General features: G+C 39.5%; 1 protein-coding gene across 3 annotated transcripts in view; it reads right to left on the minus strand.

Moving 5' to 3' along the window:
• Positions 1-1,596: 1,596 nt before the first annotated feature.
• Positions 1,597-27,641, minus strand: part of LOC136711913 (neuropilin-2) — a 77,347-nt gene continuing 51,302 nt past the window's right edge. The window contains exons 11-18 of one of the 3 annotated variants that reach the window (XM_066688504.1): positions 25,980-26,090; positions 24,455-24,616; positions 16,065-16,330; positions 15,172-15,268; positions 14,128-14,160; positions 5,733-5,795; positions 3,651-3,727; positions 3,416-3,556 (exon numbers count right to left, since the gene is read on the minus strand). In XM_066688504.1, the coding sequence (XP_066544601.1) occupies positions 3,684-3,727; positions 5,733-5,795; positions 14,128-14,160; positions 15,172-15,268; positions 16,065-16,330; positions 24,455-24,616; positions 25,980-26,090 (776 nt within the window). In that variant the 3' untranslated portion in view covers positions 3,416-3,556; positions 3,651-3,683. Of the gene's footprint in view, positions 3,557-3,650; positions 3,728-5,732; positions 5,796-6,510; positions 11,520-14,127; positions 14,161-15,171; positions 15,269-16,064; positions 16,331-24,454; positions 24,617-25,979; positions 26,091-27,641 lie in introns of those variants that run through there. The other 2 variants (XM_066688502.1, XM_066688503.1) reach the window with 2 other exon arrangements.

A 27,641-nucleotide genomic window follows, 5' to 3' on the forward strand; every position in this document is an offset into this window, starting at 1 on the left:
TTAACGTAAGGTTTTATTTTCTAAGGGCACTGGAGTTCACTGCAGAGTCGAATAGCTTTTTGGTGTCATTTAGTAACTATAGCAACAGTCGGTTGGGGGACGGGCATAACGGGAAATATTGCAACTTGGAGGACAATTACAAACAGTACATGAAGCAAGACTGGTGTCAATTGAATCGTTAAAATACACAATTATGACAGGAGAGCCATTTAAGTCAATTGGTCATTTAATGCATAGTCTGCTTCATGAATATTGATGTACAGTCCTTTTTCGAAAGCTTAGCATTGAGAAAGCTAGTTTGGAAATGGATCCCCAAGCTTTTAAAATTCAACCTGACTAGAAGTGGTCAGAAAGAGGTTTCAAGCAGTGATTCTTGCCAAAGATCTACCTGCAAATACCCACTACCCCTTTTGAATCAAAGCTCTCCACAGGTTGGCTGTGTTCTGCAGGAAAATCTCTTAATAGTTTTTTTTGTAATAGACCCTGACCTATATTAGCTGGGGTTTGTCTGTGTTGTCCACATCTGAGATGACTAAATGATATAAATTAAAACAGACAAAATAAAATAAAAAGCGGGAATCCACAGCAGTATCGAAGTGGTTTGGGAAGGTGGCACCATTGAAGGAATCGCTGTAACGCAGGTACACACTTCAGAGTCTACTAAGCTTGATTTAAATTTCTAATGTGATTAGCCAAGTTCTTTATTCATACATTACTGGTACCTGTATTCGCTCTTCCCGACAGTGCTGCTATCAGTGAGAAGGTGGCTCTAATATACGTCACTGGTACAAATTAAAAGAGAGAGAGAGAGAGAGAGAGAGAGAGAAAGAGATTGCACTAAATATATTGGAACAGAAAAGCAATTATTTTTTCAGCTCCAACTTAACCTTAATTTCCATATAATGAAAACAATGGCCAAGGCCACATTTTTTTCATCAGCTTCATTTAGTTCCAAATACTGTGTGGTCTATAACAGAGAACATACCACCCCATCTCCCATACTCTCATTCTGCAGACTGAATTACCCCTTCTTCTGTCAGATGACAGTGTTTGCAGCCAAAATAAATGAAAGACTGGAGCTCAGCCCAATCAGGCATTATCTCTTGTTTTGTTGACACTTATCGGGCATTAATCATTAATCACTGTCTTAAAGCCCGATATAAGAAAATCATAATATTTTGAGAAGAAATTGAAATAAATATACGCACGAGCGGTGACTGATTAAGCATGAGGTTATGAGTGAGGCGAGGGGTGAAGAGGCGGTGGTAGTGGTGCTGGTTTTGGTGGTGGTGGAAGAGTTACTGTAGGTTACTGCATAGTTTTCCAAGACTCAAATGAATAGATCGTAATTTAAACACGTTTGGTGGTCTACAATTTCAGAAATATATAGGGGGGACAAGAAAGAAAGAGACTGGGCCGAGGCACACTTACCAATCAATGTGAGGATATCCATAATATGTGTGAGAAGATGGAAAGTTATTTACACCCAGAACTCACATGAAAATGAACTATGCAGGACAAAAACAATCACCTGAATGCCATTTACACCAAGAAGCTTTCAGAAACCATGCAGAATGGGAATACAGTGACACTAAATTATGTTATCAATTGTTTATTAAATAATAATAATAATAATAATAATAATAATAATAATAATAATAATAATAATAATAATAATAATAAAAAAGAACATTTCTGTACAAAGTCTATAAACAGCAATTGAATATCTGACCAGTGCCGGGATTAAAATTTTCCCTTCTGTCCCAGACAGAAGACATAATACTATCGACTCCTAAGTAAATTTAAATCAGGCTTGTTCCAAGGCACTTGGAAAAGAGTCAACAAAGTCAAATTAAGGGCTGCTGAAAAATGGGCCTGACGCTCCATTTCCAGTCACCAGCTGAGCACAATCCACCATCAGCATTTTCAGCACCTTGTAATCAGTTCCTTAGATTCAGCTGCTTGTGCCCAACCTTAGCGTCTGCTCACTTTTGGGGGTGTTTCTTTTTTTTTGTGTATTGGAATTCTGAGGTACAGTGAAAGTTTGAGTTTAAAACAAAAAACGAACAAAACCAACAAACAAAACAGGTAACCCTGACTGCGATTCAAGACTCAGTTACAGTCTGTTTCCTGTTTCAATTTCATTTTATAAAAAATGAAAACAAACAGACAAACAAATAAACAAACAACAAGCGTAAGGCCTAGTCCTCAAGGCCTCTTCGGTTATATCCAGGAGCAAGTATTTTTCAATGGCTCTCCTCCAAGAACAGTTAGCTTAAGGCTCATAAGTATGTCCAAAACGTGTCTCTCTCTCTGCATCCTTTTTTTTTTATTCATGAGTTTCCACACATGAAATGAATGTTTGTTTAAGTTGGTGTAGTGTGGGTTTCCTTCTGTGGTTTCAAATTTGCATCATCTTTGTCTTTCTTTGAACTGAAGCTCTGCAAGGCATTAATGTCTCTGTGGCTCAAGCCATTGGCAATCCATAGGTTGCACTAAAACATCTTCGCAGTTCACGGGATGCTTCCATATAACATCACATGAATATCTTCTTTAAAAATAAACACCAAAAATATCCTTACTCTAAATCTAATTGAACAAACATTTCATGTTTCTCATTTTGTAAGTCAGAAGACTTTTTCTTTGTTTTGTTTTCAAAAACTGGGCAACAATCCAAAGCAAAAAAAATTAAAAATTAAACAAAACAAAAAAACATCTAATATGAAACACATACTGCACTTGGAATAGAGGCTTAAGACTGTGATACTTCACATACAAAATAATGATCTCTAAAAAATAGCACAGTCTACATCAGGGAGTAAAACATAAGCCATTACATTATACACTGATATAAAATAAAAATCCACAATCTTCATGTTCAACTTCAAAATGCAAAATCCTTGGCCACCAGTTTCACATATTGTGGCAATCGACTAAACCTTGAGCAGCAGACCAATCATTTCTGGTTGGATCTATGTTTCTTATATTTTTCTTTTCGATTTTCATATTTTCTTGCTATTAAAGTAGATTGTTTTCTTCAACGGTATAATATCTATACTTTGTTTTTGGGTTAGGCATTGTTTATTTGAATTGATATGTCTTCATATTTGTAGCACCCATGGCACAGTCGGTCGGGGATGGCCAGGAGCTGTCCCTGACGATCACTCGCTGGTTCTTGCAGCCGAGCTTCACTGGGGGGCGAGTTCCTTTGACGAAAAGCGTAGGAAAGAGTCTGGTGCCAAATGTGCTTTTCAAGCTTCAGAACAGCACCTCTGTTGGTTGATTTTGACTTTATGCTTGATTCCGTCGTAAAGCTCGAAGTTGTAGTTCTCCAGGGTGGTGGAGCTGCGGGAGGAGAGGCCGTTGTAGGAGCACGTGCAGTACAGGAGCAGCCCGGCGCAGATAGCTCCCAACAGGACGCCCAAAGAGCTCATGGCGATGATGGTGACCAGGATGGGGTCCAAGGTGTACAGCCAGGAGTTATCCTTCTCAGATATCTTAGTGACGGGGGGATCTGAAGAGGGCCCGGGGGTGGTCCACTCTTGGAATGGGTCATCTGAGGAGCGAGAGAAAGGAGAATTGAAGACACTGTTGAAGTAGTCATGGACAAGTTCATTTTGTAGAAACCCTGAAGATAAACCTTGACTCACATTTTGGGCAGCTCAACAGAAACCACTTTGCCATTAGCTTGCAACGAACATTGAGAAGGAGCAGACATCGTTTAATCCTGACAGAAGAAATGCAGAATAAGTATGTAGACTACACTGCCTTACACAATCAGCTGAGATATGGGCAGCTTTCTCTCTAGGCTGAATCATTGTGGCACAAAGCTTTGGAAGAGATACCATCGATACATTATTTCATGGAAACTTTTTCTTTAACGAACTTGATTACAACAGGAGGCTCATCTATTCTCTTTGAAACTCCTCATACGTTCACTGAGGAATTTAAATTGATTCAGTAATTTCAACCGCTCCTCAGCCATTCAAGTTCAGATCCAACACAGCTTTTTAAACATATACCCACAGTCCTTCCTGCTGTCGGACAGGAATAGGAAGCGCTTCACCTTCATTGATATTGCAGCCATGTTCGGAGAATAGGGAAAAGCCTGGCATTTCCGATTCAATTGAACCAAAAGAGAATCACGCAAGTGTTTCATCAGCTGTGCTATGTGATCCTAACGAGCGAATACTAATGCATTCCGGGTAAGATGAATGCATTTAATGTAATAGCTTTGAGTTCCTTAATCTGTCCCTTGGTGTCAGTGCAGCCAAAATGTCAATTACTGTTTTTGCAGCCCCAGTCTGCATTTTGCTCTTGCGCAGAATTAAATCTGCTCCCCCATTCTGCACAGCGAAAGCCAAGACTAGTATAATATGTTGCTAAACCCGACCAAATAACAGTAAATAATGAGCATGGTTATTTGTCCTGGCACTTTTCAGCCTCTGTCACCCCTGGAATAGGTTATGCAAGGTTAATAAGAAACTGACACTGTTTTGTACCTAGCGTTATACCCTGCACAGCTTTTTTTATTGCCGTCTTGCCAAAGCTAATAAAAAAAAGTCTCTTTGATTTGTTTATTGTTAATATAGCGTTGGCAGGCTTGATATACATGTAATTTAGCAAACATCAGCCAAGAAAAATAAAAGCCACAGATCACATTTACAATTGTTAAGGCAAAGGCATTAATGAATGACAAGTAACTGAATGATTCTTCTACAGGCCATAATTAGTTTTATTTTTTCTTTCAATGGGATGCAGACTTTTTATAATATCTTGGTCTATGAATTTGTCTGGTCGTGATTTCCCAACAAACATTGCATTTATGTATCAGTTAGAAATAATCTGATTACACTTGCTTCCCCTTGTGGAAATCAAATGTAATCAGTGTGTAAACAGCAGACCTCTCACCGGTCATGCTTTTCTCAAGGATAGCCGGGGAGATAACGTGACGAAATTGGCTTTTTATTTGAAACATCTTTCTTCTTTTTCACTAGTTTGTTAGCTAGTCTGTTAATCTTAGATGCAGACAATCACATTATTACAGCAGTCCCTCTGGCTGTCTAATGACCAGCGAGAACATTTCTTGCCCACAGTTTATTTGCACTGCTCCTCTTTCTAATTAACTTGAAATGAGAAAGACTTCAAAGGGGACAGGTTATCTTAAAATATAGGCTGCACAATGATCCAGTCAGAAATGTTTAACCCGGTCAAATGTTACACCTTGGGCGCAGTGTGGAAGTCTGTCACTAGCTAGTGTCTTCAGATATCTGGGGTATGATTGATGTATGACATAAATGTATGACAAACAAAATATAATTGATAGCACAGCCCCAAATTATAGGTGTTTATTCATGGATGTTGTTTACACCTCAAAGACAATGTACTTTACATTAACTTCATAGGTTAACGATTCTCAAAGGTAATTAAAACCAGTGTTTGATCATTTGCAAAGTTTGAAGTTGTTAGAGGTCTTTGTCTTTGTAGTTAAATCTGCAAATGCGGTTTATCACTTCTGTGATTAAACAGTGTATTTAATTATCTCCGGGAAGCTTGCATTGGAGAAGTTCATGCACATGCTTACTGAAGTGTAATCACCACCAGGGAATAGATACAAACAGATTCACGGGTTTTGTATATGTTGGTCCGTGCTCTCATTAATCTGTTTGATGTTCTGCCCATTGAGGAGCCCCTCTGGACTGCAGAATATCTTCGTATTAAATGTATATTACCTGAGTCTGGTATGTCCATGCCGTTGGATAACGTGTCACCTCCAGCACTGACATGTTTCAGATCTGTAGAAAAACAGAAGCAGACTTTTGAGCCCTTTGCCACCATGCATAATAGTATACTAATTCCATACAAGTAATTATTTTAGCAAGTATAATGCTGAACTGAAACTGAGCTAGATACTCCAGTGTGTGATGATTATGTTTATATATGTTTATAGGTTTTGAGGACTGTATGCAAGATTGTATTCATTTTAGTGTGCCATTAGTGGTCATAATGCATAGGATGTGTCATGTGTGACTTGTGTCATGATCCATATATTGAAATATGTCCAAAATTGAACTGGAATGTTTCAGATTGCAATCACACATCTGGAGACATCTGAAAAATTCTGTTTTTAATGTTATTAGGATCCTGCCTTAAATGATTAGTGTTTAAATAAAGGAATGGTGCAGCATTAACAAGTACTGATAAAATATCTGGACACATATTTTGAAAATCTGTTGTTTCTGACATGGCATACAATACAGCTACTTTAGAAGATTACAACTTAGAACAGGGCACCAAATATCAATGCAGAACCTCAAATTGTACAGGATTTGATTAGACAAATATATTGTGCAATTTTCTGTTGTCAAAAAAGAGACAATGTGTTATCAAAGAAAAGCATGGGTTGGCAAATCACCCCAAAACCTTAGCATGCCATCTATACTTCATCCATAAAAAACACAAAATGAAATTCAACGATATGATGATTTTGCTTTCAAGAAACAAAAGCACTTTTACAAAAATATCATTTTATTGTTACATTCCGCACAATACATCTTCAAGAACATAAAATTCCACAAGCTGAAATATTCCTTGTATCTTTTTTTTCTTTTGTCTTTCATTACAAACAGGCGATAAGCTGAAGTGCACAATGGCCATGGCTCAGAACATGGAACAATCACAGTCAAAGCAATACATTCACAAATAGAGGACACAAAATATGCAGAAGAAAGAAAAACAAACCAAAACAATGTTCTGTGCAAGATTAATATGTAAATCGAATTGGGGAAATTAAAAATATTACCACCTGGGAATATTCAATCTGCATTTCTCATGAATTAAATGGAGAAAAACATTATGTAGATCTTAGTCCTTCTAACTAGAATCCTGCTCTTTCTTTTTTGCACACTTTCAGGGCACATTGCATCCTTACTTTGACTAGAAGCAGAAGAACCCACGAGACAGAGAAAACAAATCTCAGCAGGCTTAATACTTTCACTTTGAGAAATTGGTAAATCCCTTTAAAAGAGAGGAAAAAAATATAACTTTTGTGAACATGGAAGTGGGCTGTTTACATAAAAAAAATGCATGAGTCATTTTGTGCTATAGCAACAGCTGCAGGATGCATGCAGCATTGGGTTTGTTTTTTATTATTATTTATTTATTAAATTACCAAGCGCGATTGCAACAGTCGAACACACGCTAAGCCAGAAGCCACAGCTTGGCACTGTTCACTCCTTCATTTTGTTAAGCTCAAGACCAAAGGGAGAAAACAAATCTCAGAGTGCTTTTTCTCATTAATATTTTGTTCATGAACTAGGGAGGGGGAAGAAAAGCTTACTGCAGGCTTAATAAATGTTATCTGGTCCATTAACTAATTAAAAATATTAAGAGCTTTAAAATAATTTATGGAGAGTGACAGAGCCTAAAGTTGATTTAAACACACATCATGGGGACATGCCAAACTTTCCCAAGTATTTCAGTCCTTATAAATTCCCCTGTGCCAGACTTTCAACAACACATTTTTCTTCTTAATCATTGAGTCCTATACAATTATTTTAACAAATTATTTATTTCTGTAATTTAACTGCATTGAGCAACAACTAAGGAGCCTTTTTGGTATACTTCCAGAGCAATGTGAGTCTTATCTAAACCCATTATTTCATATGGAGATCACTGTTATGTTACATTGGACAAAAAAAAAAAGTAGATTTTTAGATTTATTCATCCATATCTCTCAATTATTATTATAGTAAAGTTTTTGTCTGTTATCAGGCTGCTGTATATAATATAACGCGCCCCAATTCTTCATTTTGTGATAAAGATGCCATTTTTACATCAACACTTCCACCCAACTGCCAATTGCAAATTACGAAACCAGCTAGGAGCAGAAAGACTTCCAGCTCACAGACAAAGGCATCAAGCACTGAGTTTGTAGTCTAAGATTAGTGGTAGTGAATTTGAATTTAGGCTTTAGGATTCCTCTCCTCACTGTACACATAAAGTTCAGGGAGGAAAAAAAAAACACAGAACAAATACTTCCTAATCAGCATTACATTTTTAAATGTATTTGTCAACTGCCATAGCAAAGAGAAACTATTTATAAATCCACTGCCTTTGCTAAGATTCCTGTATTCAGGCCTACCAATATGCATACAAGAGTGATTTCACAACAGATAATGCCAAGTGATACAATACGACATAAATGACGTGACACAAATAAGACTCAAATCTGGTATCGCCTCCAATGGGATAGGGCACCAATGGGATAGGGAAGTTATTGTACCTCTTGTTTCTCCAGGAAATAGAAGATACAAAAGAATAAAATTAAATAAAACATTACTGGTAGTGTAATAAAAAAACTGAGGTCTGTGTCACCTGTACTGAATCTGTAAAGGAGCAATGACGGGGCAGAGGGAAGGCTGCGTTCAATGCTATAGATCTACACGGTTAGGTTTAAATTGCTTTCCAATTTGTTAACTCATTATTACAATGAAAGTCAAGAGTCCTCAACCAAAAGGTTTCAATATACCATAGTACATTTCACACAACTGTACTGGATTTTATTTTAGTGCAGTACATATCTTGGTCGATTCACATAATATTAATAATAATTCATAATAATAAACCTACAAAAGGACAAATTCTGAAATATAGCTTTTAAAGCAATATGTAGGTTTCAACAGGAACATTATGATGCTGGATGCAATATTCTTTGGTATATGATCAACCATGGATTCGTCACATTCAATTCATGACAGGCTCAGCGCTACTGTATTAATCCATCCTTTATGTTAAAAGTAAAACTGAGGGCTTACATGATATAATATACCAATTACAGAACAGCCGAAAGCACATCTCCTTTCATCGGGTTATAAAGAGACGTTGGTGGGAGATAGGTGGTCCTTATATGTGAGATTGTTCATGTGCTTTCAGATTGAATCAATTCCATTTGCTCATGTTCCACATATTGCATAATAAACTCTAGATTAATATGAGAATTTTAGCCAAACACTTAATGAAAGGATTATCGTCTTTAGGTTGTTTTCTTTTCCCCTCCTCTGTTTGCAGCCCCAATTAGAAAAGTTATAATTTACATTGCTCTTAATAGAACATGTGAATTCATATTAGACACCATATGAGATGCCTGGGATATGGGATCTTGTAATTCAATAATCACTTTGGAACTGGTTCTCATCTCTGCTGAACACACTGGAATTTGTGCTGCATAGGATGTCAGATCTAATTAATATCATGTTTCATATATATCACACACATACACACACACACACACACAAGCATATATATATCGTGTGTATATTGTGTGTGCGTGGGGGTGCAATTGTGTTCTAGACCTATGTGTTTTTTATCTCTCAAAAGGACAGGCACTGCTCTAGCTACTAACAGAAAAACAAAATGTGTGCCAATCAAGAACCACGAGGTGAAAGCTTGGAATACATGTTACATCCCTGCCAATTCTACTTATTAAAAAATCCCCCTGACGCACTATGGGTTCGCACCCACCCGTCTTCAAAGAGCCAAGTCTTAAAGCTCAGATCAAAAACACTGTAATACTCAAACAGCCCTTGTGAGAAATTGTAAGTTACAGAAACTGCTTCTGCTTGGAAGCAGAAACAAAGACTTATGAATCTATGCCGAGGCCAGACAGGCTGGGCTGTGGATCCAAAAAGAGGCTGAAATGTGCTGACTTGGATGGATTAGTCTAATTTCAGGATAATAAAAAAGGTTGGATCAATGCTCTCTTGTTATTACAGTAAGGGCGAAACCCTGACACAAAAGGTAGCCCGACTTCCAAAGTGAGGTGAGTAACTTTAACAATCCCATGGTGACACAAAGACTCCCCATATCTACAGATGTTCATCTTCACTTGAGTCACTGCACATTTCCGATTCCACCCAAAAAAAGCCCAACAAAAAACAAAACAAAACAACAACTGCAAAAAGTAGTTTAAAGTTGACCAAAAACACAAAGAAAAAGTCAACTATCCTCACAGACATTTGGTATCCCCACCCCTCCCCGGTTTCTTAAGGCCAATGCCATGTAAAAGTAGCATCAAAGGCTTCTCAGAAAAAAGGCTGAGTAAGGCATGTGGAAGCCTTTTTGCATATAGTAAACACAACATCTCAATTCATAGCTGTGCAGATACAATAAAAAAAACGATCCTGTCCCGTTGTCTTGTCTTCTCCTGGGATCTCCCGCCCGTACGTGTGGCATGACAAAGAAGTTCTACCTTGCGGAGACTGCTGTTCTACACCTAGCATCTTGCGAATGCACCAGAATATGAATCAATCTTAAAAGTAACTCTATCCAAGAAGGCGGTTTTAAAAAGCTATCAATTTTATCAGATTGAAAAAAAAAAAAAAAGTATTCCATGCCTTGGAATCCAACTGCAACGGAACTGTAGGCATAAGTGTGATTTCCCTCCCACAGCTCACAGCGTGATCGGTGGATGAGCATGGGAAGGATGATTTTTAGAAGAAGAAGAAGAAGAAGAAGAAGAAGAAAAAAAAAAAAAAGAAAAAAAAAGATTTGGATACCAGCTCATTTAGCTGTGTGTTGTGAAAGCTCTGCCGGAGTCCTGATATCGCTCTTAACGCTTCGATCGCTCCCTTGAACGCTGAAAAACCTCCAGATACCTGAGAACATCCAGTTTGAGGTTAAGAAACAGATGGGTACCTGTCAGAGTAGTACTCTTTCATGCAACTCAAAACGGGAGCCTGAGATCATTAGCAGTCCTTGATATGTAGAGAGAATAGATCTCGCTATCTTCTGAACTCGGCCCCAGTTGAACCTTCTGGCTGCATTCATGACCGAGCTCATTAAAATAACTGGATCTCATCCACGTAAGCTCATGAGTCGATTAAAAAGAAAGCTTGGCACACCGATTCCTGCCTGGACCCTCCTTAACTATCCAGCCCGGGAACCCAAGAGAAGAAGAAAAAAAAAAAAAAAAAAAAAAAAAAAAACTTTCCTTTCCCCAATATCCAATCTGCATATCCTCTACACGTCTTGTATTTTTCATTCTTTTTTTTAGATGCAGCATCCATTTAAAAAAAATGTGGTGTGTATATATATATATATATATATATATATATATATATATATATATACACATACATATATATATATAATATATGATTTTTCACCACAACAGTTAGAAAAGTGCAAATATCTTGAGTGAGATCTGTTTCTAAGCATGTCCTACAGAACTCCTCCTCAGCACTGTGGGCTCTGGTCCTCCTTCTCTAGTTTAATAGTCAGTGTGGGCTCCACACCGGGAGCAGCTGTCACGGGGTAATGAGAGGTTTTGTAGGAGACAGAGTGTTGGCTCTTCTTGGCTGCATAACGGTACCGGTGGCAGCAGAGTACCATGACCAGCACGACGGACACCAGCACCAAGAGAGCGCCTCCCCCAGCCATTACGTAATACCAGTAGGTTGGAATGGGTTGCACTGACACCGAGTCTACTGTGGGTTCGCTCCCTCCGGGAAGGGTGCCCCCTAGTGGAGAGACACAGAAGAATTGGCTTGGGTAGGGAAGCATGCAGACTAGATTTTGTTTTGCAAACAATACAAAACAGACATTGACTTTAACACGGACACGCAGACACGCATGCATGCTTGGTTTTCCTGTGGTTTGGTTAGCGCAAGCCAATATCTCCGTACTGAGCTGTAGCTCTTTTCTCATGTACCGTGGTTTTTCGGCTTGCGAAAGGGGGACGGCTGTACTCAAGCTGCTTGAAGTGTTAAGGCCTTTTCACACCAAGCAAAGAAGAAGAAGCAAGTGGTTTGTTTTCACAACAAGCGTACCAAGGCATTAGGGCAATGAGAAAGTGTGGTTCTAAATCGACTGAGAAATATGTAGGGCGCATTTGAAATATCAAGACAAATTCTCGCCAGTATGTTCCTCACCCACATTTGGAATATGTGGCAGAAATAATAGCTGCAAAACTCCTTGCTTATTTTGGCTGGTGTTGATAGGTGCCATTAACATGACATTTGAGAAGCAGGGATGATAAGGCAGATGGCAATTTTTTTAATAACAAGCCAAAACAAACGTATTCTGCTTTGAAAAAGGGCTCACTTTTACACTAGCTGGTTAGTATGTGAAAACTGTTAGAGAAAATCATTCATAAATAGAGAGCAGGGAGCCCTGTGACATTTTCTTTTGATGTATTGACCTTGGTGTGAAAAGACCTCTGGTTTCTTTCATGTCTCTGCAAACTGAATTCACTCAAGATCAAGGAGGAAGGTAACTTGTATTTTAGAGGTAGGCAACTGGATGTGTTCAGAACAAAAAATATACAAATATGGGCCATATACATAGATTTGAATCAAGTTGGTCCTTGTCACCACACAGAAATACCCTGTAACATTGTTATTTAGGGCTGACAGGTGTTACCAAAACCAAATTGGCAAAGCGGTCATCTAGATACTTTTTGTGGGGGTTACTTAATTCATATATTGCTCTATATGGTTCATATACTGTTGCTAAAACCTTATTCTTAGTCTCCTTGAGCTGAATATATGCTGCTGACCTTTTAAGAATCTTTAGAGAATTTTGAGAACCCTGATACGGTCGGTGACCAGGTTGAAATGATGCAACAGCATGGAAAAGACAGACCTATTTGAGTCCACATCCTTTCCAGCCAACCACGTTCCCCAAGTGCTTTGAATGTGATTGTTTAAATTTTCACAAAGGAGGGGGGGTGGTGGATAGGGGGGGTAGATGGGGGGGGGTTGGCTCTAACTTAAAAGCGAAACCTGGGTAGCTGTTTGAAACATATTTTCCTATCATGTCGGCATACACAGGGCAGATCCGCTGTTAAATGACTCAACAGACCAGTCAGATGTTAAACATTTGTTATTAGTTTTTGGCACGGGGATGGATCTTTTCCGTGAGTGAATTCTTTGCGGGAATGGCTGGAGGTAATTGTATCTGCATGCATGGTTTTCAAATGATATCCTCTGCCTCAAGCCAAAGTCTCCCGTGAAAAAAACAACAACTTAAAAAGCACTTAAAATGGTTTCAGTGCAACCTTCCCAGGCTACTAGTGTTTAAAGATTGACAGAAGAAAAATAAAAATAATTAATAATAAAAAAAAAGTTCCATTTCAGTTCCAAAATATTAGCTCTTAAGCTTTTGATGTGCCCCTAAGTTTTTGTTTCTTTTTTCTCCGTGGAGAAACCTCAACCAAATGAGCAATTTGTGTTCTCTTGCTCGATGCTACTGCGCTCTCTAGTGTAACTGTCTCCAAAATGTCCCTGCACCCTTTGTTGAAGTAAATGGTATTTGGACAGAAACCAAATCCATTTTATTACAGTCAACATGGTCATCTTAACAGTACCTTCTATGGTCATGAATTTCTCCCCTTTTAATGATGACATATGTGAAATAAGCAATTACCAGACAGAATAGTCCGCATACCTACTATACAAAACATTAATTAGAAGTCTGCACACATAACAGATTGCAGTATTGACGGGATTTCAGTTACGGTCCACACAGTTGCTCAAACATATCAACTCTCAGGGTGTGTGTGTCGGGGGGGGGGGACCGGGAAGGGGTGGTCTTAATGGCTGCAAGACAATTATACACCCACCAGAACTGAAACTAGACAAACGTGCCGTTATCATTTCTCATGTGATTGTTGGATAGTAAACAGAGAACACAAGATTAAAAACTGCCACTTTTTTTTTTTTTTTTACCCTGACACTGAAATTACTTTCTTTTTTTTTTTTAATAAATGTAACATCCAATAGCCTTGAAATGTAAGGGAAGCATGCACCTCTCTCTCCTGCGCATGCTTTTCAAATCAAATAGTTTAATGATGTTTTGGTTTTTGTTCGATCACCAAGGCACCACCAAGCTATCCGCCACGCAGCGCTTCGCACACAGCTTTGACCGAAGCAGTTGGCCGGGTGGGGAATCGATGCTTTTTCTAAGCACAGCTGCAGTTGTCGAACCTAGGTGTTCGTTCTGGAGCAGTGCGGTTCCGCAGCATAATCCTGATAAGCACTTGAGTTTCTGCCAAGTTGTATATCTCTGATGCATATTTAGCAGTAAGCACAAAAAAAATGAGTGTAAAAAAAAGACATGGAAGCTTACCGGTCTTATCAGGTGGAAATGCGCTGTAGGGCTCTGGAAGAAAAAATAATAATATATTGTTATTTTGGGAGAACTAAGGGTTGGGTAGCAACCAATGAAAAGTTATAGACATGGTATAGGTAGTATAGACTGTGGTTCTCCAAATTGCTCCTGTTTTTTGGTAGCTTTAGCGGCAAATAATAAAGAAATTCCCTTGTTCCGCTGTATATTAAATGCTGTTGTTTACAGTTCTGTTTATCTCGGAGCCAAGTGAGGAAGGGCCGGGTGAGAGAAAAAAATAGGATGCTTGATATTTATAATAGAGTGGCAAAGACAATTAAAAAAAAAAAGAACCCTGGGAATAGTCTGGCAAGAATGTATTGCTTCTGTGCATGAAGCATTACATTAATTGACAAGGCTGTCCCAGGAGGGGAAGCAGGAGTAAAGAAATCGGAGCTGTGTGTGTGTGCAATACTGCTGAAATGTGGGAGAGGACTGTAGCTTCTGCACTGCAAACTAAAACTGAGATTATAGCACTGGGGCTAGTTTGACTTCAAGGCACAAGGAAAATATAAGAGACAGATAGTGAATCACTCTAACGTAACATGCATTAGTCTTAAGGGTTTTCATTCATATTGAAATGTGTCTCGCTATGCAAAAAGTCAGTTTTAAACCAGCAGTATAGGGGTTAGGATTGTTTTTGTCCACTTTTAACCTTTATAAGAACAAACTCGAAAAAATAATTAGGAACAGAGGCTCAACTAGCTGTTCACTCCGAAGGATCCGGAAGCAATGTTTACAAATACAACAGGAAAAGGGAAATCTAATAAAACATAGATCAGAATCTAAGGCCACTAGGCATTTGTGGCCTACTTTTTTTAGAAAAAGAAAACACACACAGAGCTTTTTTGTTTTGTTTTTTTAGCTTTGAAAGCATCACACAATGGCTTTATAGCCCCCAGAATAACGAAATGGAATCAATGAATCTTAAAATGACTGGGTGTGGCGATGGTCTTTCTTTTTCTAAATGAAGAGTAAGAGACGGCTGGGGACGAGGGGACTTACGGGTGCATTCCTCCAGAGGGATGTTGGAGGTCATGTGAATGTTATCTATCCAGATATCCCCTTGGTCTCCGTGGTCAATATACCCCTCCATCACAATCTGAAGAGAAGGACACAACAACGTGAGCAAAATGTGGCACAGAGGGTAAGATAGAGCTATATGAGATACAAATTGACACCAGAACTGAGTTTGTAATAAATATTTCTGTTATTTTTGTGATTTGTACAAAATGATAACTTGGTAGCACACTGTATCAGATCTTCAGCTCGGGGATATGCAGGAAAATAAGCCATCAAAGATACAGGAATATTTTCCATTGAATAATTACTCTCGAGGTAGGGTGGGGCTCTAAATATAACACCATTAGCCTTCTGTTTATTTTTGCTTTAATATCCCTAAGACAGGCAAGCAATTTCCTGAGTTTCCTCTCACTTTCAAGCCAAACGCAGTGGCAGTCTTTCCAAAAAGTCAAATTCCCAACAGAAGTGCCGCTTACTGAACTGAAGCATTTCCCACTTCTCCTGCCTACCACACAAAAGTTTGGGGTAAGATGGCCTATTTTCAAAGAACAATATAAAAATACCAACTTTTGTGTTTTCCCTCCCACAAGCAAATAACTTGCTTGCATTATTCAGTGAATTCAAATGGCTTAGGTATTTGGGCCATTTTAGTGGTTTTGTGAGAATGTACACACGAACTTCACACAGTCAACAACAGGAACAGCAAGCCAATTTCATGCAGGGCCTTACGCAATCCAATGTCTTTACTTGTTCTTTGTAAGTACAGATTTATTTACTTCTAATATGGGTCTCTCAAAGACTGCCACCCCTTTTCTGCCTGTAGCACATAACACCACAAACCACTGGACTACTTGGAGTGCATTACAACACAGTACCTGGTACTCCTTGGGCGACCGTGGCAGAATGGTTCGTCCCTCCCTCCAGGACACTCCTTGGTCTCCTCTCAGGGTCCACAGCAGCGTCTCCTCCAGGTCCGTGTCTCTCAGGGACACACGCAGTGTCCCGACATTCTCCCCCCTCATACGGTACGAAAACACCAAGCAGAGAGGGCCTTCATCGGGATTGATTACCGGGCTGATGAGTCTGGCCTGCTGCCCATCTGTTTTCTGGCTGGCTTCAATGTACAAGTAGTTGCCGTATTCTGTGGGAATGCAGAGAAGAAGAAAAGTAAATGAATAGAAGACACGTTTCAGGATGTGGATTTCCAAAATCGCATTCTCAGATGTAAGTCAGAGTTCCTGTGGTTCAGGACCTGACATGTTTCCTTTACCTCGGCCGAGCCTTGCGAGACCCAAAAGATTACTTTACGGATGATTGGATTAAACGCAACGAGACATGTGGCGACAATTGGGGCCATTTAGCGGTGATGTAACGCCAAATGATCCGCATTTGCAACCCCCATGTACTGAATGTTATCTCATCGTTGCTAATCAAGACCCAAATGACTACATTTGATTACACAATGTCCTATCTACCTTGCATGTATCCACTGTAAAAAGCTCATGAGTACACTTGGCCAGTAATTGGTAGTCTCATACTGTACTAGATAAAACAGTAAATGGCAGAAGGATTAATAGTGTATTAAAAAAGCCAAATTAGTGAACCATCTGCTATCATTGTATAATCTCTAAAGCAAAAACAAACATATATAATCAGCATCACCTGGCTCAACACAATGCATTTTGTACATTTATTTAGTGTTCAAACATTTTACATTTCATACAACAATCAATTGAATAGACCGCTTATTAAAAACAATGCTGCCTCTTGATTAGTTTGCATTAGGAAAGGTTAATAAAGCCCTCAATTTATTTCTGAAAGAAGTGTGTATTCACCAGTCATCAGGATGCTCATTTCATTTTTTTATTGTTAAAAATGAAATTGAAAAAAGTGTATGCGGGGGTTTGTGTATGCTACACAATGGACGGTGTTTTGAGGTAGAGTGAAACTGGAGCTTGCCGGTTTGCTGAATTGCTGGAGGTGTTTAGACATGTTCATTTCAGTGCAGGAGTCTCAAACTATACTTGGGCTGTAGCTAATCTGAGACCAACCTACAGAGAGACCTGGTTTCCAGACTTTCCGGAGTGTAAACAACATGTCTGATACAACTGTACTCGTGTACAACAAGTGTGTTGGTGTGTTTTGTGGATGCAATCTGAGGGCGGTCTATGTACATGTGGAAACCCGAGACCAAGGTCTGTGTTGTAGCTCCATCTTCCCTTCAATGCATTTAAGAAGGAATTCTATTGAAAGCGATTACAGCAAATGTAAACACCTACAATAATATATAATGTTATATTATTGCATGTTATTTATGTTGACGAATCCAGATTAGGACCAATGAATATGCTTGGCAAATGATGAATAAAATATGAATCTATTTCATGTTGTCTTCCAGCATTGAAAAGATCAATGCCTGCTTTGGAAACATAATAATATGTAGCATTTTGGGTTGGCTTTGATTAGCGTATTGGCGTTATATATTTATTTCATTTTCTCTGACACCTAAAATGTTGGAGGATATCGAAACTGCTCCAGAACAAATAAAACAACTGAGTAATTTGATATGACTGTGTGACAGCACCCATTACTGCATTCAGTGCCTGTGCTATAGTTATATTCAGATGCCAACATACATTTTCCAAATTTCTACAGAGAGAAAGTGCTGAATTGCTATTCAATACTTGCAACTGGTGGTACGGATTGTTAAATCATTTATCACCTACTTTTAATGCATCCCAACTAATGAATTTCAAACACAAAGGGGTCTAAATTGCCTTTAGTCTAACCGTAATAGCGCCTAAATAAGTCATATTTTTCATTTTTATTAGGGTACAAAAAAATAAATGAAAACAAATCCTTTGAAAACTTTTCTTGTTTGATCCAGAGTAAATATAAAGGGAAATTAATTCTTATTTTTGGCAACAAGGCTATAAGTAACTGCTTTGCATAAAGTTTTCAGCCCCCAAGGTAACTTAAGGGCATTTTTGAACTACGGGGAATATACTTTTTTCATCAGTATCCTTTGTACAGAAGTTAATTAGTCAGAGAGCAGCATTAACCCGTTAATATCTCTTACTTTTTTACCATGAGCATTACAGGAGTTCTGCTGATGAGTGCTAATTAGAGCCAAAAACAGTGGGAAAAAAAAAAGTTATATATATATATATACACTCACCTAAAGAATTATTAGGAACACCATACTAATACTGTGTTTGACCCCCTTTCGCCTTCAGAACTGCCTTAATTCTACGTGGCATTGATTCAACAAGGTGCTGAAAGCATTCTTTAGAAATGTTGGCCCATATTGATAGGATAGCATCTTGCAGTTGATGGAGATTTGTGGGATGCACATCCAGGGCATGAAGCTCCCGTTCCACCACATCCCAAAGATGCTCTATTGGGTTGAGATCTGGTGACTGTGGGGGCCAGTTTAGTACAGTGAACTCATTGTCATGTTCAAGAAACCAATTTGAAATGATTCGACCTTTGTGACATGGTGCATTATCCTGCTGGAAGTAGCCATCAGAGGATGGGTACATGGTGGTCATAAAGGGATGGACATGGTCAGAAACAATGCTCAGGTAGGCCGTGGCATTTAAACGATGCCCAATTGGCACTAAGGGGCCTAAAGTGTGCCAAGAAAACATCCCCCACACCATTACACCACCACCACCAGCCTGCACAGTGGTAACAAGGCATGATGGATCCATGTTCTCATTCTGTTTACGCCAAATTCTGACTGTACCATCTGAATGTCTCAACAGAAATCGAGACTCATCAGACCAGGCAACATTTTTCCAGTCTTCAACTGTCCAATTTTGGTGAGCTTGTGCAAATTGTAGCCTCTTTTTCCTATTTGTAGTGGAGATGAGTGGTACCCGGTGGGGTCTTCTGCTGTTGTAGCCCATCCGCCTCAAGGTTGTACGTGTTGTGGCTTCACAAATGCTTTGCTGCATACCTCGGTTGTAACGAGTGGTTATTTCAGTCAAAGTTGCTCTTCTATCAGCTTGAATCAGTCGGCCCATTCTCCTCTGACCTCTAGCATCAACAAGGCATTTTCGCCCACAGGACTGCCGCATACTGGATGTTTTTCCCTTTTCACACCATTCTTTGTAAACCCTAGAAATGGTTGTGCGTGAAAATCCCAGTAACTGAGCAGATTGTGAAATACTCAGACCGGCCCGTCTGGCACCAACAACCATGCCACGCTCAAAATTGCTTAAATCACCTTTCTTTCCCATTCAGACATTCAGTTTGGAGTTCAGGAGATTGTCTTGACCAGGACCACACCCCTAAATGCATTGAAGCAACTGCCATGTGATTGGTTGGTTAGATAATTGCATTAATGAGAAATTGAACAGGTGTTCCTAATAATCCTTTAGGTGAGTGTATATATATATATATATATATATATATATATTAATTGAGATGGAGTACACAGTGCTGATTAAGAGGAGTGTTATTCATATTAAAGGAACTGCAGTTACCTTTTGGATATCCAGCTTGTGCCTCAAGTTAACCGACTGATATGCTTTTGGACAGCTTGTTTCATATTAAACCCTTTGTGAATGGTCAATTTGATACGGACTTATATCTGAATGAGTTTCTGTGTTTTGTTTTTGTGATGCAGTTTCTGTAGTCTTTGTGCATGTCTAACTGTTCGCACACTCTTAATGTTTCAGACCAATCCGTGCAATCTGCAGCAAGGCCTGGTTCCTGGTTCTGAGCCCCAGCTTGGCCACCAACAGACGGTGGGGTCACCCTGGGCAAGTTACTGAACCTCCTCCTAGGTCCGCCCCATTGGGTGAGATGTCAAACTGAGCCTCCCTAGTAAGTGACTCTGCAGCAGCAGTGGCAAATGTGTTTAAAAAACGTTTATTATAAACACGGGGTGTGAAGTGTAGTTGCTTGTCTTATTAAATAGGACTTCGCCCCTCAGTGCCTACCCCCCCACTTCAATGGAGCATGTGGACTGCAGATTGCTGTTATAGATGGAGACGGGCCTCGGAGCGGTGTGGAGCTTAGCAAGCAGTTAACAACATATTTTGCTCCGCCGAGGAGCAGATGCTGCAAGAGCTGAGAACACGGCCTGTCAAACCTTTTTTTTCTTTTTTTTTTAGCAGACATTAAATACTTATTATTAGAGGAGGAGTGGGGGGGGAGTAATGAAAGTGAACAATTACAGATTCCCAGGGGAGGGGAAATGAAAAGTTCCATCAGAAAGAAGAAAACTGGGCTCCTTGCATCCTGTGAAGGGTTATTACATTAATTAAACATTATTACGCTGACAGGGTCTGAGAAGGAAACCAAAGAAAAGAGAGGCAGGCTCTCTTAATTGTGATCTGAGCTTGTTGTCCCCGGCAGCCACCGGGCTTCATTAGTTGCAGAAGAATCGAGTCTCTGAACAACAATTCCGCCCCTTGAACAAGCGAGTGCTGCAGCATGTCTTTTGGTAGACAAAGCATTTTTCTTTTGTTTTTTTGGTTTCTTTTAAAAACAAGCCATTAAAATGAATTGTGCGAGTGTGAAGAGAATGGTCAAGGCAGCCCGCATTCAAAGTCCTTTTCTTCAGACAAACTTAAACCTTCATGAAGTAAGTTGCTCTCGTTTTGTCAGATGAAAGGAAACAAGCACGCACGCACGCACACAGAGATGTATTGGAGGGCTTCATCTACAAGGATTCCTGTCGGGAAGATGCTGGCAAGGGCACTGATGGCACTGCCAGTGTTCTCTGATGCAGGGTGAGCCTCCAGCACTCAGACATACCATGCCTGCCAAACGCATCTCAGAACAATGTGCCGAGCCGTTGAAACAAAAGCCCCGAAAGAAGAATTCCTAAAGGTCAGATCTATGAAACCATGCATTGCTCGGCCAAGGAAGTACTTTAAATAAATCCTGTACAGTAAACAAACTGACCATCTCTTTATACATTTCACAGTGAGTCTCCATGCTTTCCTTACATTTCCCGTGCCATTCTCCCAATATGTCGTAGAATGTCAATGCAGCACATCTGACTATGATAAGTATCGATAAGGACAGTGCACTTCTACAGGTACAATCGGTTTAATTACAGGAGTTGACAGTTCTCTTTTCACAAAGCGGAAGGCCATACAGTACAGGTCAGCAAAAGAACGCAAGCTAGTCAATAACTTGCAACTCACATGTCAGGAAGAAGATGAAGCAGCCAATCGCTGCCAGCATGTGGTAGATGAATATACATAAGATGTTTTGCATGCATTAACAAATATTTCTGATTAGTATACATAACTATTCCCCCCTGAAATTTGAAGGGACAGAGAACTCTGCCTGTGTATGTGGAGCTCAGAGACAGAAGACCATTGTACTCAAAATATTATGACATCACTTTAGGGAAATTAAATGAAGCTGTTTTTGATTGGTTAATAATGAAATTTGACTTATAGTTGAATTGTACTGTCAGCTATATTATGCTACTGTGTTTAGTTCAACATCTGCGAGTAAAATTAGATCCGTCTGAAAATGTGGTGATGGTAAAAGTTTCCATGCTGAGATGTCAAGGCCATGAGGTGTTCTACTGTTATGTTGGGAAGTGTTTTGATAAATTACTTGAACCAAAATCTGGATCATTATAAATTGATACAATAAACACATACATATCACCATTACCAATCGGGCGCTACTACAGTGAGGGAAAAAAGTATTTGATCCCCTGCTGATTTTGTATGTTTGCCCACTGACAAAGAAATGATCAGTCTATAATTTTAATGGTAGGTGTATTTTAACAGTGAGAGACAGAATAACAACAACAAAATCCAGAAAAACGCATTTCAAAATAGTTATAAATTGATTTGCATGTTAATGAGGGAAATAAGTATTTGATCCCCTATCAATCAGCAAGATTTCTGGCTCCCAGGTGTCTTTTATACAGGTAACGAACTGAGATTAGGGGCACTCTCTTAAAGGGAGTGCTCCTAATCTCAGCTCATTACCTGTATAAAAGACACCTGTCCACAGAAGCAATCAATCAATCAGATTCTAAACTCTCCACCATGGCCAAGACCAAAGAGCTGTCCAAGGATGTCAGGGACAAGATTGTAGACCTACACAAGGCTGGAATGGGCTACAAGACCATCGCCAAGCAGCTTGGTGAGAAGGTGACAACAGTTGGTGCGATTATTCACAAATGGAAGAAACACAAAATAACTGTCAGTCTCCCTCGGTCTGGGGCTCCATGCAAGATCTCACCTCGTGGAGTTTCAATGATCATGAGAACGGTGAGGAATCATCCCAGAACTACATGGGAGGATCTTGTTAATGATCTCAAGGCAGCTGGGACCATAGTCACCAAGAAAACAATTGGTAACACACTACGCCGTGAAGGACTGAAATCCTGCAGCACCCGCAAGGTCCCCCTGCTCAAGAAAGCACATGTACAGGCCCATCTGAAGTTTTCCAATGAACATCTGAATGATTCAGAGGAGAACTGGGTGAAAGTGTTGTGGTCAGATGAGACCAAAATCGAGCTCTTTGGCATCAACTCAACTCGCCGTGTTTGGAGGAGGAGGAATGCTGCCTATGACCCCAAGAACACCATCCCCACCGTCAAAAATGGAGGTGGAAACATTATGCTTTGGGGGTGTTTTTCTGCTAAGGGGACAGGACAACTGCACCGCATCAAAGGGACGATAGACGGGGCCATGTACCATCAAATCTTGGGTGAGAACCTCCTTCCCTCAGCCAGGGCATTGAAAATGGGTCGTGGATGGGTATTCCAGCATGACAATGACCCAAAACACACAGCCAAGGCAACAAAGGAGTGGCTCAAGAAGAAGCACATTAAGGTCCTGGAGTGGCCTAGCCAGTCTCCGGACCTTAATCCCATAGAAAATCTGTGGAGTGATCTGAAGGTTCGAGTTGCCAAACATCAGCCTCGAAACCTTAATGACTTGGAGAGGATCTGCAAAGAGGAGTGGGACAAAATCCCTCCTGAGATGTGTGCAAACCTGGTGGCCAACTACAAGAAACGTCTGACCTCTGTGATTGCCAACAAGGGTTTTGCCACCAAGTACTAAGTCGAAGGGGTCAAATACTTATTTCCCTCATTAACATGCAAATCAATTTATAACTTTTTTGAAATGGGTTTTTCTGGATTTTGCTGTTGTTATTCTGTCTCTCACTGTTAAAATACACCTACCATTAAAATTATAGACTGATTATTTCTTTGTCAGTGGGCAAACGTACAAAATCAGCAAGGGATCAAATACTTTTTTCCCTCACTGTATGAATAAACACCACCGAACCGGAAAACAAACTGAAAAAGTTTTACTTATTTGATATTTCTTATTTTCTTCTCTTTGCAGTAATACGATTTATAAAACAGATCTTTGTGGACCATGACAGAAATTTTTTGAAAATTCATGTCCACTCAGCTCTGAAGTACATGCATTCTGACCCGCCCAAAATAACCCTGACACGTAATAAGAGCTGGGTGTGTTGGTGTCTGCTTCATTTTGTGCTTGGCGTTTTGTCAGAGTTCCATTATCTCTAAGTGAATGCTGCTAATTTGAATAAGATAGAAAGTTATTGTCTGAGAAAATAGAAAAAGAACTTTGAAGGCAGAGAAGAAAAGCTTGTCATTTTGTTAATCGTTATTTTCCAATTCTATTTTCACAAGTCTTATCTAGGTTTAAACACTGGGGACCAGACCCAATTCCGATCAGTGTTTCCTTTGAACTGTAATCAGCAGAGCTTGCTTTCTTATAAAAAAGGCAAACAGGTTCATATTTATTTTGACTAGCAGATAAGTTATTATTCACAATAAATCACGATAAAGTGCCTGTCTTTCTAGAGAAGCTAGTGGAAACACTTTTCTGGTGCTGTAGTTAAGTAAGCAAACGGAAATCAGAAACTTTACTTTAAGAATGTAGCCTTATCTGCAGACGCCGTGTTATGGTTGTTGTGTTTTTCTCTCATGTTTAAACGAACAAGAAGAGCATTAATACGATTTACAGAATCCTTCATTAAGAAATCATAAACTAAAATAACAGTCAATCGTGATGTGGCTCGAGGGAGAAACAATTTATAGGACCCTGTTTTGGGGGTAAGGGTCCCCCCGCTTCTGTTTTTCCTGGTCCGTGTGGTGATTGAATGATCTGTGCTCTCGGTGTGACATTCAGACAGGATGCAGCTTAATAATTTACTGTTGGGAGACTCAATTCCCAAAGGAGATATAGCCAGAAAGACCCATTGACTAGGGCTCCAGCTGTGGTTAACAGCCACTCACCGTCTGTCCCCAGGAGGAAGTCTTGGCTGGGGTCCAGGCCTAGCGTGCCACTGCTGCTATGAAGGGACCAGTTGAAGTCAGACGAGGGGTCGTGCGTCCAGCCGCAGAGGTTTTGTTCAAAACTGCAGACCGAGCCTTGGCTGGAGGCTGTTGCGGTGGGGGCTGTAAATAACACAGACGCATACAGAGCAGAAAAAATACATTAGTACATTGTACTGGGAGGATTACAGACCTGCAGACCAGGTTTGAAATCCATAATGTACCACACATACAAAAAAAGAATCAACTCCTATAAGTCTCAGCAGATTTTTTCCTTTATAGGTAATTTCTACAACATCTCATCACTTTCTTTGAAACAGCTGGAGGGAAGGCAAAACTGAAAAAAAAACTAAAACAGGAGCAGCCGGCCTCAGAGCAGCCGGCCTCAGAGCAGCGAACTCCCATCAACAGATGTCGCAGACTGCTTAATAACCAGGGGGCCTCGGGGCTGCTTGTGTCATTAGAATTCATAACTGGAGCTCCTTATGGGTTCATAAACAACCCACATACTGTAAATTGGAGAGAGCTCAGAGAACGACGCCGCCTGCATTTTTTTCCAGTCGTGTCACACTTGAAGAGTCGGTGACTTTGCCTGAAAAGCCTTATATTTATTTTAAAAAAAGAACATAAGAGCATAAGAAAGTTTACAAATGAGAGGAGGCCATTCAACTCATCGTGCTTGTTTGGTGTCCATTAATAACTGAGTGATCCAAGGATCCTATCCAGTCTGATTTTAAATGTTCCTAAGTTTTCAGCTTCAACCACATCGCTGGGGAGTTTGTTCCAGATTGTAACAACAAAGGAGTGTTATATATTTAATCTAAGGTTTGTTTTAGGATATCTGAAACAAATAGGACATCTAAGCCCCTCCCCCCTACTAAATTTCACTTGAGTCTTGGAAAGGGAAACGATCCAGCCGGGCGGTAAGTGTCCTGACTCTCCTCATCTGTCACTGTCACTGACCAGACAGGTATTGATTGAGTGGAGTGGCATCAATCAGGTACTCCTTCCCTGTTAAACCTGGCTAATAATGTGGGGCAGGTCATCAATTGCTGTGTTGTGACAGGGGAAAGGCATCCAATTGTCCATTCCAATACACTGCTCTATCTGCTCTGGGCACCCTGGGGGTCAATCGCGGAGAAGGCTGCTTATGGAGGGATGTGACTTGCATGTGTCTAATAGCTTACTTCTGATGAATAGGAAATCTGACCAAGACAACAAGGAAACCGCTGGACTGTATTACACTGCACTTATGAGACTGTGGATCTTAGTGGCTGAAGTTCTCGGACTGGGTTAACAGAATCAGTTTTGTGTTGATGCGTTGTTAACACGATTGTGTGGTTATTGTCAGACTCCGACTGAAGCAACACAGCGAATCTGACCTCATTTTTCGAATTGCGTTCCCCCGAATCATAACATACACTTTTAGCTCTCAAAACTCTTCTTCTGACATGGAGAGACCCATATCTGGACTTTGCTAACTCACCTGGGTTTTCCTTTGAACAGCGTGACCTGTCTCCGGCACAAGGAGTTTGAACACTGGTGCCGTCTTCGCTTTGCATGGTCGGAGTTACAAAGTCGGCGACGGAGGTGGTTTCTGGAAAAAATAAATTACAAATGAAAAAATGCAGGTTAGATGCTTTTCAGGAAGACATTTCTCTTTGTACAAAATATTAAAAATGGAGGCTCAACTCCTTCTCTTATCTCACTTAAGTTATAAATAAATAAATAAATAAATAAATACAAACACTAAATTGTTTTTCTATTTCTTAAATCTAGGACATCATTTCAAGATGCAAAGTCACATGCACACTTAAGTGCCATAAAACAGCTACCTATGAATTTAAATTTGAAATATTCATAATGGATATATGTCTGAGAGTGAACTTGCCCTGAAGTATTACACACAATTTAGTATTGGATGTCAACTAAAGCAATCTGTCCTTTCTCTAGCCTTGTTCTTGTAATGTCTGCTCCCTTACTTACATGGTAAAATAACTTTTTTGTGAATCGCAAATCACCTCTTTAATGTGTTCAGAAAGAACCGATCCATAATTCACAGCAAAAATGTACTGAGTAGAAAGTTTGAGACCGAAACCCTGTTCCCCACATGACATGCTGAACAGATGGAAAACTATTCAGATGCAAAACTCATTCAACAGTAGACAAAAAATGTTGCCAGTGAAAGGGAGAACCAAATGAAGGGAAAAATATACAACCAGTGACATCAATTAGGGTTGTTTAGTAACCACACTTGAGCAACAAAACAAACCACAATTACAATCCTAAACCTTTTTTTGTTTTGTTTTCTATAGTTGTGTGCTGAAAACTTAAAAAACTTCATTTATAAACCTTTGCAACCAAAAAAATGTCCATTATTAAAAGTTTCTGTATTGTTAAGCTGGCATGTACCATTAAGTTCCACTCACAGCAGATGCCCGGCTCTTAATTAGTTATAGGCTGGAGGTACTGTCCCGGGGGCGTCTGATTGGCTGATTAATTAATGTTGTCACTCTCATTGCTCTCCTATCAGCCATTCAGACAACCAAAAACACACCTCCAGCATTACTACTCCCAAAGCACACTGTTTAGTTCAGTTTAAGGTCAATTTCTTTTGCAATTTCATATATATATATATATATATATATATATATATATATATACACACACACACACACACTCCTACCCCCTCCCTGCTTCTTCCTCTGTGCTTAATAGAGTGTTAAAACCATCATAATAAAATGATAATCATATAGACTATATTATACATATCATAAAATGAAAATATTTATGTTACTGGACTATAAATATAAATTTATATTAGGTCATATAAAGTTATGGGAACTTTCTCAAAAGCAGAACAAAAATAGAACAGGATTATGTTGTTAAACAGGCTGTTTGCAGTTATTTTTTATTAACAAAGCTGCTGTTCACATTAAAACGCATTAACTATCTATCTATCTATCTATCTATCTATCTATCTATCTATCTATCTATCTATAAATAATATCATTCAAAAGCTGCAGAAAAGAAAAATGGGTTTGCGCATTTGGGAATCATATACACGATGCAGTCATAACTGTAAAACTAATCGTTTGAAGCATGAATAAAAAACTCACTTTGCCTGCCAACATGTAAAATACCATTA

The sequence above is a fragment of the Amia ocellicauda genome, chromosome 16, assembly GCF_036373705.1.
Source record: "Amia ocellicauda isolate fAmiCal2 chromosome 16, fAmiCal2.hap1, whole genome shotgun sequence".
Classification (NCBI taxonomy): Eukaryota; Metazoa; Chordata; class Actinopteri; order Amiiformes; family Amiidae; genus Amia; species Amia ocellicauda.